The 15,181-nt window shown below is 37.8% G+C and overlaps 1 protein-coding gene across 8 annotated transcripts in view; it reads right to left on the reverse strand.

Moving 5' to 3' along the window:
- The window catches only part of LOC126457771 (NAD-dependent protein deacylase sirtuin-5, mitochondrial-like), a 109,365-nt gene that overhangs the window by 13,966 nt on the left and 80,218 nt on the right, over window positions 1-15,181 (reverse strand). For all 8 annotated transcript variants that reach the window (XM_050094345.1, XM_050094346.1, XM_050094348.1 and 5 more), the window contains exons 2-5: window positions 13,811-14,132; window positions 11,294-11,508; window positions 7,683-7,825; window positions 5,220-5,370 (exon numbers count right to left, since the gene is read on the reverse strand). In XM_050094345.1, coding sequence (XP_049950302.1) covers window positions 5,220-5,370; window positions 7,683-7,825; window positions 11,294-11,508; window positions 13,811-14,132 — 831 coding nt within the window. The remainder of the gene's footprint in view (window positions 1-5,219; window positions 5,371-7,682; window positions 7,826-11,293; window positions 11,509-13,810; window positions 14,133-15,181) is intronic.

Consider the following 15,181-nt stretch of genomic DNA (forward strand, 5'->3'; position numbering starts at 1 on the left):
TTTTTTGTGAACCACTCAGACAGCCTTTTCATAGAAATTTCTGCTGTGGACTGCAAAGTTTCTGGACTGGATCCATTGAGCAATATGCTGGTGTCATCAGCAAACAGGATAGTTTTTGTGGGACTCATATATTCAACTAAGTTGTCCACATAAATCAAGAAGAGTAGTGGACCTAAGATTGAGCCCTGTGGTACGCCATATTTTATTGGTAATTCACTAAAAAGAAAGGAGTTGTTTTTTGTTTTATTCATTTTGTTGAATTCATACTGAAGTGATACTTTCTGCCTGCGGTTTTTTAGGCATGAACACAACCAGCTATGTGCTACACCTCTTACTCCTCGTCTTTCTAATTTCTAAATTTTTGAGCAGAATGTTATGGTCCAGGACGTCAAAGGCTTTTGATAGATCTAGAAAAATACCCGCAGCCAATTTATGTTGATCAAGGGATTTTAAAATACAGTCTAAGAATTCGAAAATCGCTGTCTGTTTAGATTTAGACTTTCTAAAACCATATTGTTGTACTGTAAGAGGTGGATATTTATTTATGAAACTTAAAAACCTGTCATAGAAGAGTTTTTCTAGAATTTTTGAGAAGGAACTTAACTGTGGCATGAGTCAGTAGTTTGATATTTTTTCAGAAGAACCTTTTTTTAGCAGTGGTGAAACTTTTGCTATTTTATGGAAATACACCAGTTTTTAAAGAGAGGTTGAAAATTTTTGCCAAGGGGTTTGCTATGTGGTGAGCACATGCTTTTAATATGAAATCAGGTACTTCATCAAGACGACTTGACATTTTATTGCTTAATGATTTAATTTTACTTATAATTTCATTGGGGTTTGTTTCATAAACATACATAGAAGCAGTCGAGATCACTGACTTGCTGGGGAAACTTGGGACTGGTCCTTGACAGTTTACTTCAATGAGGTCTTCAGCCAGTTAAGTGAAGTATTCATTGAATTTTTCCACAACTGAATTTGGGTCTGTGACTTTTGAGCCTTCTAGTGTTAATGATACATTCTTTTTCTTTAGCACTGAACTAAAAGTTTCTTTCTTTATAACTCTCCATATGGCTCTCAGATGAGTTTCTTATTAAATTGTCATTCCACATAATTTTTGCCTCTTTGACTACTCTACCGTAGATTCTTTTGTAGGCTTTTGAATAATCTGCAAATTCTTGCATTACTCTATATTTCTTACAATAGTACTGCAGAAATCTGTTTCTCTCACTGGAAATTTTTATGCCTTTAGTTACCCATTACTTATTATTGTTAGGTTTTACTACTTTTGGAAATGCTACATTAAAATAGTGAAGAAAGATGCTCTGAAAACTCATGTACATGCTATCAACATTGTTCTGAGTGGCAATGCTTTCCCAGTTTTCCTTCACCAGTAAGAGATTAAAAATTCTAATGTTATCTTCAGAAAAGGTTCCTTTTTTCAACTACTTTTTCGGAACTGCTACTACTTGTTGGCATTTCTATACACAGCAGCTAAGCCTCATGATCACTATAACCCATGCTTAGTATTTTGCTTGTGAATCTGTAATTTGTTTCTGAGGTGAATATTTGGTCAATAATGGAATTTGTGCATTCTGTTAATCTTGTTGGGCAGTGTATTGTGGGGATCATATTGAATGTGTTGGTCATATTTATCAAAGCATCTCTGGTGCTGCTATCTTTTGAAAAATCAATATTGAAATCCCCACAAAGCACTATCTTCATATTTGGTGTACTGATCCTGTTTAGCAGAACCTCTTGTTTATTCATGAAGACTGGCAGGTTTCCACTTGGTGCTCTATATATATATGTTAATAACTATGAAATTAAGCTCTGGCAGTTTAGTAATGGAAAGCTCAAGTCTTTTTCAATTGATTCAATATAACTTTTACTGACATCACAGAACTTTATTTGTTCTTTCACAAAGATAGCAGAGCCACCATGCTTGGAAAACTCTCGGCTAAAATGACTTGCTAATCTATATCCTGAGATTGAGGTTAATTTTATTTCGTCATTTCGCAGCCAATGTTCAGTAATGCAAATTATGTCTACATTTAGTGCATACTGGAGTAGTGCTTCCAGCATGGAAATTTTATTTGTGAGTGACTGAAGTTACATAATGAGTGCATGGTTTTATCTATAGTCATTATAAATGGCTGTCATAAATGAAGGTCACCAAAAAAATCAGTTTAAAAGTGCAGAGTAACATTTTGGATCCTAATGGTCTATTTTTAGATAAACACATTTTTCAGTCACATTTCATTGTTTTTGTTATTAACCAGCAAGGCAATGTTGATACCTGGGCTTTGCAAGAGCTAATTTGGCACGCGATGAGATACTATCACATTCCAATTCAAAGCAGCACACATTACTACCTTGCATTGTGAGAACAAAAAATTAACATAGAAAAACCTTCACATCATTAACACAGTAAAAATTTATTGCTCAAAGCTGCAGTGGCACACTGCATGCCAGGAATGCGCCATTCCCAGTTTCATCTTGCGGCAGTGGCGGAACCATGATGTCAGCACCCAGTGATGTCATGGGGACAGCAGACACAATGTGTGAATGGTATCGCTCGCTCCAGTCACAGCTACTAGCATCTCCAGAAAGTGAGTGACAAAGAGCACATGTGATTGTACCACAGATGACATGTAGGAGAGGAACAAAAAGTGTCAGTGGCAGCTGCACAACTCCATGATGATGGATGATTGTCTGCTCACTGGACACACTGGTGGGTTAGGCCACCAGAAAGCCTGCTGGACAATAATGCCCACAGTTCCCCATCAGTCTTGACCCAGATGGCAGCACTGCAGTTCATGGCAGCTATGTCCCCCAGGTGGGACTTTCTGCTCCAAGAAAGATTATAGATGGCTTAAACGAGCAGGAAATATCATGACATAGGTCCAACCTCCTTGCTGGATAGCTAAGTACGTTCCCCACCAGAACAAGAGTAACATTTATATAGGATTGGCCATATGCTTTGTTACTGTTAAGCAACAGTGACATCACTTGACCTACTTTTCTCACCCAGCTAGCTCCTGTGCTCACCCCAGTTGTAGCTGACTGGTGTCTTTGTGTCAGACTTATGCATTTTTACTCCCCTCTGCGTGGCCATCACAATGATGGCTAACTTCTCTCTCTATGATGTCAAGCTGTTGCACTGGTGTCTTGAGCACACAGTTCTTACAGTGTGTAGCAATTAACCCTGTCTTGCAGCCATATTATGTGCAATATCAGTAGTTCTCCTCTATTGGCACTCCGCCCGACTGTTGTGTAGAGACCTGCTTTGCCTGCCATTTGTGTTACAAGGGGAAGGCATCAAAATTTTACTCCACTATGCAAGTCTTACTTCATAGCAGTTCAGTAATTACCTTTATGGCTGTACTAATAAAAATAATATATATATTAAACACTCAACATAACTTCATGTAGTTCTGCACACTATTGTAAATCATTCTCAACAAGTAACCACAACACTGTCCACACAAGATGAACATACAGATAAGTCATAGTGTACATAAACAAGCCAGAGATATATTAAAATAAACAGATGGTGACTAGGTGTGAAGAGATTTTTCACAGATGCTCAACATAGCAAAAATTACAGAGAGAGAGAAGATTTATTATATTTACTTGTTCCTTCAGTCTCAGAGACTACAAACATGCCTACGCAGATGACGGTACTGTTGGTGGAAATGTGTGGCAACATATGTGTAAAACTGCAGAAAAACATGACTGAATACTTTTTTTAAAAAAATATGTCAATCAACTGACTGTTAATAAGTAAATTTCAAATTCTTCTAGAAAAGTTTTTTAGTTACAGGTGGAGGCTGTTTTCTATAAATTATGTGCAATACAATGCAGTCAGTGATTTGTCATTAAGTGGTTTTGAGTGTTTAGCATATTATTTTTATTTTTGTATCCTTATAAGTAGTAACTATTGCGCTCTATAAATTATTTAATATTCATTGGTATACGAACTTGACAACAGTAATGGAATGTAACTAAAAATTCCACGGCCCTGAACTCAGGACTCAAAAATCTCTCAACACATTAGTAAATTACACATTTTCTGACTGAAGATGTTTTTATACTCATGTAACTTCACAAAGTAACATTTTAATCACATCTGGATTTTGAAACTTTTAAAATTACCATGCAAGTGACAAACATTACTTTTCTCATGGACTCATGCAATCTTTCTTTACATATTTTTGCCAATGAACATAACAGGTGATTAGGAAAGCTAGATAATCTCAAACAAACAAGTCTCAAGCTGCACATACACATATCTTAATCAAGATTTTGTGGCATACTGACCACACTGCATGTTGATATGTAAGTGGAAAAAGTACCAAGTGAACAAATCTAAATGTCATTAAATCCCTTACTATTCTCAAGGATTGAGAGGTAGCAGTATTTGAGTAATTCAGAATGGTGACATAATACCAAACCATCGTTGCACTGAATGTATGATGGTTAGCTGAACTACTGTGTTGGAGGATGCCATTTTAAATTCGGGAAGAGTAAGACACTCGAAGATGCACCTAGACTACAGTGTGACTGTGATAATGGAAAACAAAACGATTGTGTGTTCAGCAATAGGCATCAAATCTCAAGTATTTGCTGTGTCAATAGGTTCAATACCACACAACACCACCACAACCAATTGTGTGCTCTGTGCACACCATGTGCAACAGATTCATGAACATGACACTAAAGAAGCATACATCCTGTATAGAACAAAAATTGTGCTGAATCTGAACAACAAATGTCCTTCCAGTTGTCCAATTGGTCTCAAGGCCGCCCAAGGCAAGTTACTGAAAATGTTTGAGAAGTTATGTGTCATTTGACATCTGTGGTGCACAGTAACTGGACAGTGTTCAAAGGCTCCATGGCTCCATACACACAGTTAAATATCAATAGCTGAACCAAGTGACACAAAGTATGGCAGTTTTAGAGCATTCCATCAGTACATTCACTTGCAACATCGAAACAGTAGCTTTCTGTGCTCATGATCTGATCTTTCAACACCCACACATTCTTCAGCTCCCAATAAAATACTCACTCCCTATTCACTAGCTGAATCCATCATTATAGCTTGAGGTGTTGTTTAAAGATTCAGAGAGACTGCCATGCAATCCCGCAAAGTTTAAATGTAGAAGAGGTCTTTGACGTAATTAAGTGACTGGCCTGTGTTATATTGTAACAATACTTACTGAAATTCATTTGTGGCAGGAGTTTCCTCTAGGTTGAATTCTGCCACAGGTACACCTCTGGCTGCTACCTGAGGAGCAAACATTGCTGCCGGATACACAACAGAAGATGTACCCACTACTAAACACAGGTCACAAGAATCCAAATGTAAGCCTGTTGACCAAAAAAATAGTTAAAATAGTATCTTGTGAACTATAAATTTCAAGATCAACACATCAAAGTAAAAGTAAGTATACCATATCAAACAATGTTTATCACCCAATTTTCACTTCTGCACAATTCAGTTCAGATAATAAGAGAATATAGGCATTTTAAATGTGGTGCTACAAAATAATGCTGAAGATGAAATGGGTGGATCGATTAACTAATGAGAAGGTACTGAATCGAATTGAGGAGCAAAGAAATCTGTGACAAAATTCAACTAAAATGAGGCTGGTTGACAGGAAAAACCCTGGGGCATCAAAAAAGGTATTGTCAGTTTGGTAATGGAGGGAAGTATAGGGAGTAAAAAGTGAGGAAGGAGATCAAGGTCTGAAAACCATAAGCAGGTTCATATTAATTTAGGTCACAGTAGTTATGCAGCGATGAAGGCGCTTGTACAGGATAGACTGGAGTGGGGAGCTCCATCAAGATGGTCTCTGAACTGAAGACATCACCACCCACAAACACCCTACATAAATATTAAATTATTATACAAAACTGCCGGCTAGTAAGTAATTTCAGAGAGAAAAAACATTTAGTACTGCCAATAGACACATATCCAAGTAAAAGCTTTCTGAAAGCAAGTGTAGGGTCATATGCCTTTATACATGTCTATCGGCAGTACTAAATATTTTGTCCCCTAAAGCTGAATACTGACTAGCTATTCTGTCTCATAATTTAGTAGTTTTTCTTAACTGAATTTTTCTTTTGATAAAACTATATAGATAAAAATTTTAGTGAGTCCTCTCGAAACATACCGAGGGTACAAGCAATCCCTCTCAAAATATACTAAGGGTCTCACTGAAGCCTTCACTGACCGTAATTATCCTCCCAATCTTGTACAAAAACAAATCTCCCATGCCTTATCTTTCCAGTCTCCCGCCAACTCCCAAAGGCCCACCGTCTGGCCACAGAGGAGCATTCTCCTCGTAACTCAGTACCACCCAGGACTGGAGCAACTGAATTACATTCTCCTTCAGCATTTCGAATACCCCTCGTCGTGTGATGAACTGAGAAATGTCATGCTCACTATCCTTCCCACCCCTCCCACAGTGGTATTCTGTCGGCCACCGAACCTACACAATATACTCATCCATCGTTACACAACCCCTGCTCCCAATCCCTTACCTCATACCCCTGTAACAGACCTAGATGCAAGACCTTCCCCATACATCCTCCCACCAACACCTACTCCAGTCTGGTCACTAACATCACCTATTCCATCAAAGGCTGGGCTACCTGTGAAACCAGTCATGTGATCTACAAGCTAAGCTGCAACCACTGGGCTGCATTCTATGTAGGCACGACAATCAACAAGCTACCTGTCCGCATGAACGGCCACCGACAAACTGTCGCCAAGAAACAAGTGGACCAACCTGTTGCTGGACCTGCTGCCAAACATGATATCCTTCATTTCAATGACTGCTTCATGGCCTGTGCCATATGGATCCCTCCCACCAACACCAGCTTTTCTGAACTGCACAGGTGGGAACTTTCCCTGCAATACATCCTGCATCCCCGTAACCCTCCTGGCCTCAACCTTCATTAGTCATTGTCCTCATCCATACAACCCCTTCCCTGTTCCCTTCCAGCACTACACAGCCGCCATTCCACCACCACACCCAGTCCTACACAGCTGTCATTCCACCACCACACCCAGTCTTTTTATTTCTCTCCTTTTCTGCTACTTCCCCCCCCCCCCCCCCACCTCTACCCTGCACCCCGTCTAATACACAGCACCTCACTGTCTGCCACCCCCACCATACTATCCCTCTCTCTCCCCGCCCCAGTACCCTTCTCCCTTCTTACCCCCACTCAGTCGCCATTCCCTTCATGCACTGGAACTGCTGCTTGCAGTGTGGTTTCAGTTGCCTGATACTGCAGTCGTGTGTGTGAGTTGCGTTTGTGTGTGTGTGTGTGTGTCCATTGTTGATGAAGGCCAATGGCCAAAAGCTTTAATTGTGAAAGTTTATTTTTGTTGTGCCTATCTACGACTCAGCTTCTCCGCTATATGGTTAGTAGCAACTTTCCTTCTCATAATATCGTTACATTCCATCCTGGATTTTCCTTTGTTTGATAAATATGTTTATATTTTGATACACAATTCTGATATTGTTATATTTTCAAACACACAAAAAGTACATGGACTCTATTGTTTTATCAAATTTTGGCCTTTGTACGATTTGAAAACTCTCTGGGCCATTTGAACTCAACGATGACTCTCTGTATTTTTATTTATAATTTCCAAATGCAAATTTACATACCAGCTTGTACCAAGACTTCAGGATCTAACCCCTCCCCAAACCAGACAACATGAGGTCGCAGAAGTCCTCCACAGCCATTTGATTTGCAGTGTGGCAATTCAGAGACAGGAATGTCTGCTGAGACTGCACCTGGGTCTGGAGCCCTAAACATTAATGAAATCAGGTGGTAACAGATTGGCTCTACATCAACCTATGAACAGGAAAGAAGCACTCTTTCAAATGAAAAATTAGCCAGTAAGTCATTTATTGCTAAACTCTGATTAAAATTAGTTTGTGAATGATGTTTTATCGAGTCAAGAGGTAGGAGTCAGCTGTCATCCAATCATACTTTTTCGAGTGCCACATGCTTGCTGTGCTGTTTATTTTGTAGGAATGTGCAATACTTTGTGAAATATAGCTGGCTGTGTGCCGTCAATGCTGGCCCCCAGCCACTGTATTCTGTCAGTCACAAAGTAATTTTAATAGCAAAATACACACACACACACACACACACACACACACACACACACACACACACACACACACACACACGTGTGTGTCCTCTGCTAAACTCACATATGCAGGTTGCCCTTTCTGTAATTCATTACGGCTTATTTATTTAAGTATTTTGTCCAAGTATTTCCAACTTGAACATTCTTCCTGGCTTCTCTACTCATTCTGTAGCTGTGACCTTACATTCAGTATATTAATTTCAGTATAGGAATGAAGGAGGTATCTGGGCTAATAGAAATGTAGAAAAACAAGTAATTAACAGGATGAAAAACATATTTCTGCTGTGCACACTATGCAGGAACCCCGACACAGCATTCTATGCAATTTATTACCTTTGCAGCCTTTCCAAACAACATCCTCTCCAGAGTATGGCTGTTGAAGAGACTTCTACAGCACAAAAAGTATTAGTTCATATACTCTTACAAACGGAATGGAAAAAAATCCAACTTTTTGACAATAACAGCTTTCTCGTAAAACAAAACTCAGTTCAGTACATCCCAGTTAATTCTAAAGCTTTTTAAAATAATTCTGCTATATCAGAGCAAATCCGAAAACTTTCATTGTAAGGTCACTTTTACATATGTTTCAACAAAAGTCTTCTTCTTTGACTAACTAACTACTGTAAAACAATGTTCTTGGTCTTTTGCTAGATAATAATGAAGACAGTGTAATCATTCTGAAGAGGACTGATTTGTTAGATGTAATAAGCTGGTTGCTCGAAGCATGGGAAGAGATTCCGAATGTGTCACTAGTAAGGTCTTGGAAGATCCTTTTAGACCGTGAAGATGGACTTCTAACTTTGAATCCATGTGTGAAACCAAAGTCAAAGATGGAAATGAGTGAAACCAAAGTCAAAGATGGAAATGATGATATCATTTTGTTGCTAAAAAATGTACCAGGCTGTGAGATGTCAGTGCAGAGGACATTGCAGAATGAATAGCAAATGATGAAGTAACTGAAAACGAAACGAAATTGTGAAAATTGTGGCTAGGGACAAGTAACAGAAGAGAAGGAGACAAACTTAGATGACACGAGAAATCCAGTTCTACATTCAGAAGGGTTCAAGACAACTGAGACAGTGCTGCACAACATCAGCGAGCAGGAGAATGTGATGCCAGATGATATCATCTGTTTGCGTAATGATGCCATCTGTTTGCATAAGTGGAGGGATATTGCAGCACAGAAGAGGAGAAACAGTCATCTATCCAAGGTTAAAACCTGTAACTTTCATCTGTTTTTGTTAGGTCTGGCTTTTCCCATATGTGTAATCATACATTCATACTTTACGATGCAGATTATTGGATGTTTCCTGTAACAAGTTTTGAAGGGTGCAGTATATATATATAACAAAGAATTACAACTAACATGTATTATGTAAGAAGTCAGAAAATGTTAATAAAATTGGGTTTTGGTATAAAAAAGGGTGTGCTGAATGGTACAGATGGGGTCAGAAGAGAGAATTGTAGAACTCGGGTCTATCAGGCTTTTTAGTTGTCTGGCTCGACATCCCACCACATTATGCCAGATAGTCTAGGACCTACTTTACTTGTAACTAATGCCTTAGTTTTGGTCTTATTTAGTTTTAGATTATATCTTGCAAGAATTATTTCTATCTGAGGCAGTATTTGCTGCTGATAGTCCTCACTATTAATCAAGATTGCTGCATCTCCTGTTAAATGTGACCTTTCTGTTTTCTGACCATGAACTTTAACTCCTGCTATCTATAAATTTTCTCTACTTCATCTAATGCTTTTTGTATGTGTATCTATATTACTAAACAGCTAACATGTTGCACAGTCATTGGTCCTAGTTGCAGGTTGCCTATCTAATGGCTTTCGAGGATTTGATTTTCAGTATTTCATATTAATTATTGACTGAATTGAAAATTTTTTAAATGCTATCATAATCTACCCATTAAGAGGTACAATCTTATATTAAAAGTCCAACACAGCAAGACAGATGTTACATTTAGAAACTGTGTATATGTCTTGATGCAGCGCAGATCATTACGCGCTAATTACCCAGACTACATTCATCCTGCATTTGAGAGTGAGAGCACTTAGCGACTTCCGACAAACTTTAAACATAATTTCAAACCTTTTCCAAGCTTTCATGTTTACATGCTTAACATAAAATATTTAACACATTAACTCATTTGTAAAGTGATAAGAGGCTTGACACTGTTTTATACATGGGAGTCCAATTCTTTAAATAACTGGGGTTTACTGGTATTAAATAATATGGGTGATGGTCAACATTCTTGTCTCAGTGCTTGTCTGACTTCCACCTGCATTTCTTGGTGTCCACACATCATCACCACACTTCCTTCTCAATACTAGCTCACAATAACTCCCAAGCTTTGCATCCATTTTTACTCTACATCTTACTTGTCTACAATCACTTGAAAATCTAAAAGGAAGGAAGATGGGATTTAGGACTGCATTAATGGCAAAGATATTAAATATGAAACACAAGCTCAGGTACAGAAAGTATGAGGAAGGAAATGGGTCATTTCATTCTCACAGGAAACAGCCCAGTGTATCCATTATTAGATTTCAGGGAACCCTTAAAAATCCAATTCAGGATCTTTAGATAAATAATTTAAAGCCTGCTTTTTCTGAATGGGAATCCACAGGGTTAACCACAATGCCACTTCAAGTATGGTTTATAACAATTTATAACTGTCACATGTGGTCCATTATCTAATTACTGTTTTCTCCAGAAAGGAGATGTAACAGACAAACATGTTACTCTTCTTTGCAAATTCTAATAATGTATATTCTCTGTCATTTCTGGTATCATATACAAAGTTTCTAACTGAAGAATCAGTCCTAGTTTTTATTCAAATTTTGCATGACAAACAACAGATGTTAGGAAATAAAAATATTTATGACAAATGAAACATTGTCACTTAATATTTGCACTAAAAATTGCTGCTGCTTACTGAATAATCAGTGACTTTCAAGGAAATTTTAAAAGGAAGGGAGAGCATCCATGAACAACATACAAGTACAACAACTGCATTGAAATGTACTGCTATAATCTTCATAGATAATACTCTCATCAATGCATTGTGGACTAAGATAAAGTAAATGTCCAAAACAAGCAAGGTGACATACCCTTTTCCAGCCAGCGATGGACATATTGGGCTGACTCTGTTCTCTAACACTTCATGGCATTTGGTGCAACTTGTTTTGAAAAGTGAACCATGCAGCTCTATAACATCTTCAGCACCAGCTTGTTGATGCAGCCCATCAATATTTTGTGTAATTATTGTAAATGATTTCCCTTGATCTCTGAATCTCTTTTGGCAATCTGCTATGGCAAAATGAGCCTGCAACAGTTGTTTCATTACTTTAACACCATTTTAATTGAAAACAGCTACAACCATTGGAATTAATAGCTCTCCAGAAAATTATGTTGTAGGCCCAAGCATAAAATGTGCTAATTTTTAGACTTCTATTTATAACAATCTAGTACTATTCTTAGTAGATTTTCAATGCCCTTACTGACATGCTCGTCAATCAAATCAGTACTCAAAAGTTTGATAAGTTTGCAAGAAATCTTTATGAGCAACACGCCTTTTTTTTGTGAGCTGAAAGAAGTTTATAACACCTAAGTATGAATGTAAACTGGAATGGTGACAATGTCACTAAATAATTTAACACTAGGCAAAGGCGTAACAATAAAGTTCCATTCTACAGATTTCTATAATTTTAATATTACATTTTGATTACAGTCCTCTGCTGAACCATTGTACAATGTAACTGTTGTGACAGTGAGTGCTAAATTTACAACAGAAGAACTGGCATAGTCAAAAGAAAGAGAAAGAAAACTTCACAGCAAAGAAACAAAAGTTTTCTGTGTAAGATACCACAGTAATTCAAGAAATTTCAAATTAATCTTTCCTTAGCAAATCTTCAAATAAGCAGCAATTTCAAAGAACATTCTGATAAAACCTTCATGTATTTCCACCACCCTCAAACGTAGGCTACACCTGATAACATTACAAAAGTGGGTGCGAGTGTCAAATTTGGAAATGTTGGTACATGGTGGGAGGCTGGTAAGGCTGCAGCTAAAAGGCCAAATTTGCCTTAGCAGGTAAGTGGCGTCAGGGTGTTGCGCATAGAAGAGGCATTTATGAAACATCAGGAGATGGGGAGGAAGTGAGTTACTAATGGGTCTTTCCCAAAGTAAGAGGTAGATGATGGTTAGTACGAGCTTCAAACAGCCTCACGGTCATACAAAACTGGCATTCAATAGTTGTACCCTACATCCATCAATCATTTCTATGATATCCAATCTGCACAGCTCAAAAGGAGAGTACTCTGAGAGGCGAGTACAGTGATACAGGCCACTTAACTGTACCACAAAAATTATAAAAACTACAGCATTGTTAATCAAATACTAGCCAATAAATTCCACTAAATTATTAAAATGTACAGCCATTAAATGTGTGAAGCTACAGAGCCACGCAATATTTTAAACTAAAGACCTCAATGCTAGATACAACGTATCATATTAACTTGTTCTACAGTTTGGCTATGCACGTTGCAACAATATTGTAAATACCTTACACATGCCAGTGACACATCATACACAGTAATACAGTATAAGACAACCAATAAAACTTACCATGTCCTTATCATGATCCAGTGGCTTCATTAAATATAAGATGGTTTCATTATGCAAAACTGCGATTTTATTTTATATGCCTGTAATTGATCCACAACTAATAAAAATGATACAAGAGACTATAAAATGAATGGTACCACCAGATAGCTTGTTTAAAGACTATGCTAGAAAATACTCAACTTGCACAGATGCCTAAATTTAAAGATAAATTTGTATTGTGTATTATATCAATGTGACTAAAACTGGCATTTACCTACATTTCATTGAAACATATTAGTACTACTGTATTAATGAATGTAAAGAAGCTTCTTTGTACAAGCCAGATGTGGGAGATTAAAAGATACGGCATCCAACTGACCTGTGTCGTTAGCTCATGTGGGGCCATAAGCAATGGAACATCATCACTTTGTTTCACAGTCTGGACTCTTAATTCTGGTCAGTGATGAGCCATACTGCTATGCTGATAGAATGTTTTCTGTGTAGTGGAACTTGGAGATTGATTGGTGATCAGGTGATGCCCAGTTTCTTTAGTGCAGTCTCAGGAAGTCTTTGAATGGCGTGGCTTGTACTTTTAACTTAGTTACATTTTGATTTCACATTCTGCAACTTTTATAATTTGCATTAAGTTGGAGCATGGCTCAATTAGTGAATGCTGAGGTACAGTCAGTACTGGGATATAATGATGCAGAAAAACTTAATGTTTGTGAATTTTATTTACAGCATTCCAGTGCTTTATTTAAATATTACTGACACCATAGCATAGTACCCATGTGCTCACAACTGCTGGACAGTAATTTGCAGAGTCTATGAAGGCAACCCCCCCCCCCCAACACACACCCGCACACAAAAATAAGGTCAAATAAAGTTTTGATCAGGGGCATAAGCTCACAATCTCATACAGCTGTATCACAGCAAAGAAATTAACTTTTCTACTATATTATTGTAAGTATGGCAACAAAATCTGCACCCACATGAGTACTAGGTTAAGGAACATACAGTACCTTGTTTGGTTTTCTTGTCATCACAAGTTCTCTTCTATAATGATAAAACTCCCACACAAGAGAAGGATCTCTCTGGAAAGCTTCAGGTGTGGCTAAGTTTTGTGCTTGATACTTTCTCCAGAATCCTCCAGATCCCCTGAAGGTTGGTATACCTGATTCTGCAGATACACCTGCTCCAGATAACACAACACAGTTTTTTGATTTTCTGAGCACATCCTTAAAGGCTGCCATGTCAGATATTGGTCGATTTCGTGAAGCCATTGTAGCTCTCAAAGTTAAAACTTTCCCTCCAGAGAAAAATGAATGCTTGAGTAGAACCATCCTGCACAAAAGTGTAAAGCTTTGGTTAGTTCATCAATTTATTTCTTAAAAAAACCTCATTGTAACTGATACATACACACAACTGAGCTTTCCATCATAAGGTGTTTTAATACACAATATGACAATCACATTTCACGCAGAAATTTCAGCAAAGCTTATTTGAACTTCATAAGTAGTTTTCTGCTTTTGACAGAGTAAATAAAATCCTTTTAAAAGAACTGTTTGACAGGTTGGATTTGTATAATGTGTCACTTGTATACAAAAGACATAACAGTGTGCACCTGTACAAATACAGTTCTACACATAAAATGAGTAAAGAAAGTGCATTAAATACAATGTATATCTCACATTTCTGAAGCACTCAAAATGTTTTTCCCACTGACTCAGCAATGTAACAATCAGGTCATTTGAGAACAAATATAAAATTATTTTTAAATTACAGATGCAGCCCTATCTTCATCCAGGTCAGAGTACTGATAGTCTCCAATCAAGATGCCTTCAACTTCCTCTATGTTGCAATTGCCCAATTCATGTTTCATTCTAAAGGGTTCCTGTCTTTCTTTCTCAATACTTATAAATCACCATACAGCAGAGACACTGAGTTGCAGATATGCACAACAAGAAGACTGTTAGTAAGTAAGCTTTTGGCCAAAAGGCCTTCTTCTGAATTAAACAACACACACACACACACATATTCATGAAAACACAACTCGCACACACATGACCACTGTCTCTGGCTGCCAAAGTAGCTACGCCTGACATTCTGCAGCAAGTCTGCCACGAAATCAACTTCAGATGGGATGTGTGCCACATAATCAATGGAAGTCACATCCAAACTGCATAGCTAAGTAAAGCTGTAACCGATCTGAAGGTTGGTTTGACCATTACAGTGCTTACTAGGCATGGTCCCATTTGAGCTGGTATGCTGTTGCCTTTTTCCGATTTTAACTTAACTCACAAGGAACCCCTTGAGAGCAAGGTTGCAAGTTCAGTCTTTAGAGAGGCTCATTCGAAAGTGTTATGTTAACAATTACAACAGGAAAATCATTA

The sequence above is a fragment of the Schistocerca serialis genome, chromosome 2 (genome assembly GCF_023864345.2).
Source record: "Schistocerca serialis cubense isolate TAMUIC-IGC-003099 chromosome 2, iqSchSeri2.2, whole genome shotgun sequence".
NCBI lineage: Eukaryota > Metazoa > Arthropoda > Insecta > Orthoptera > Acrididae > Schistocerca > Schistocerca serialis.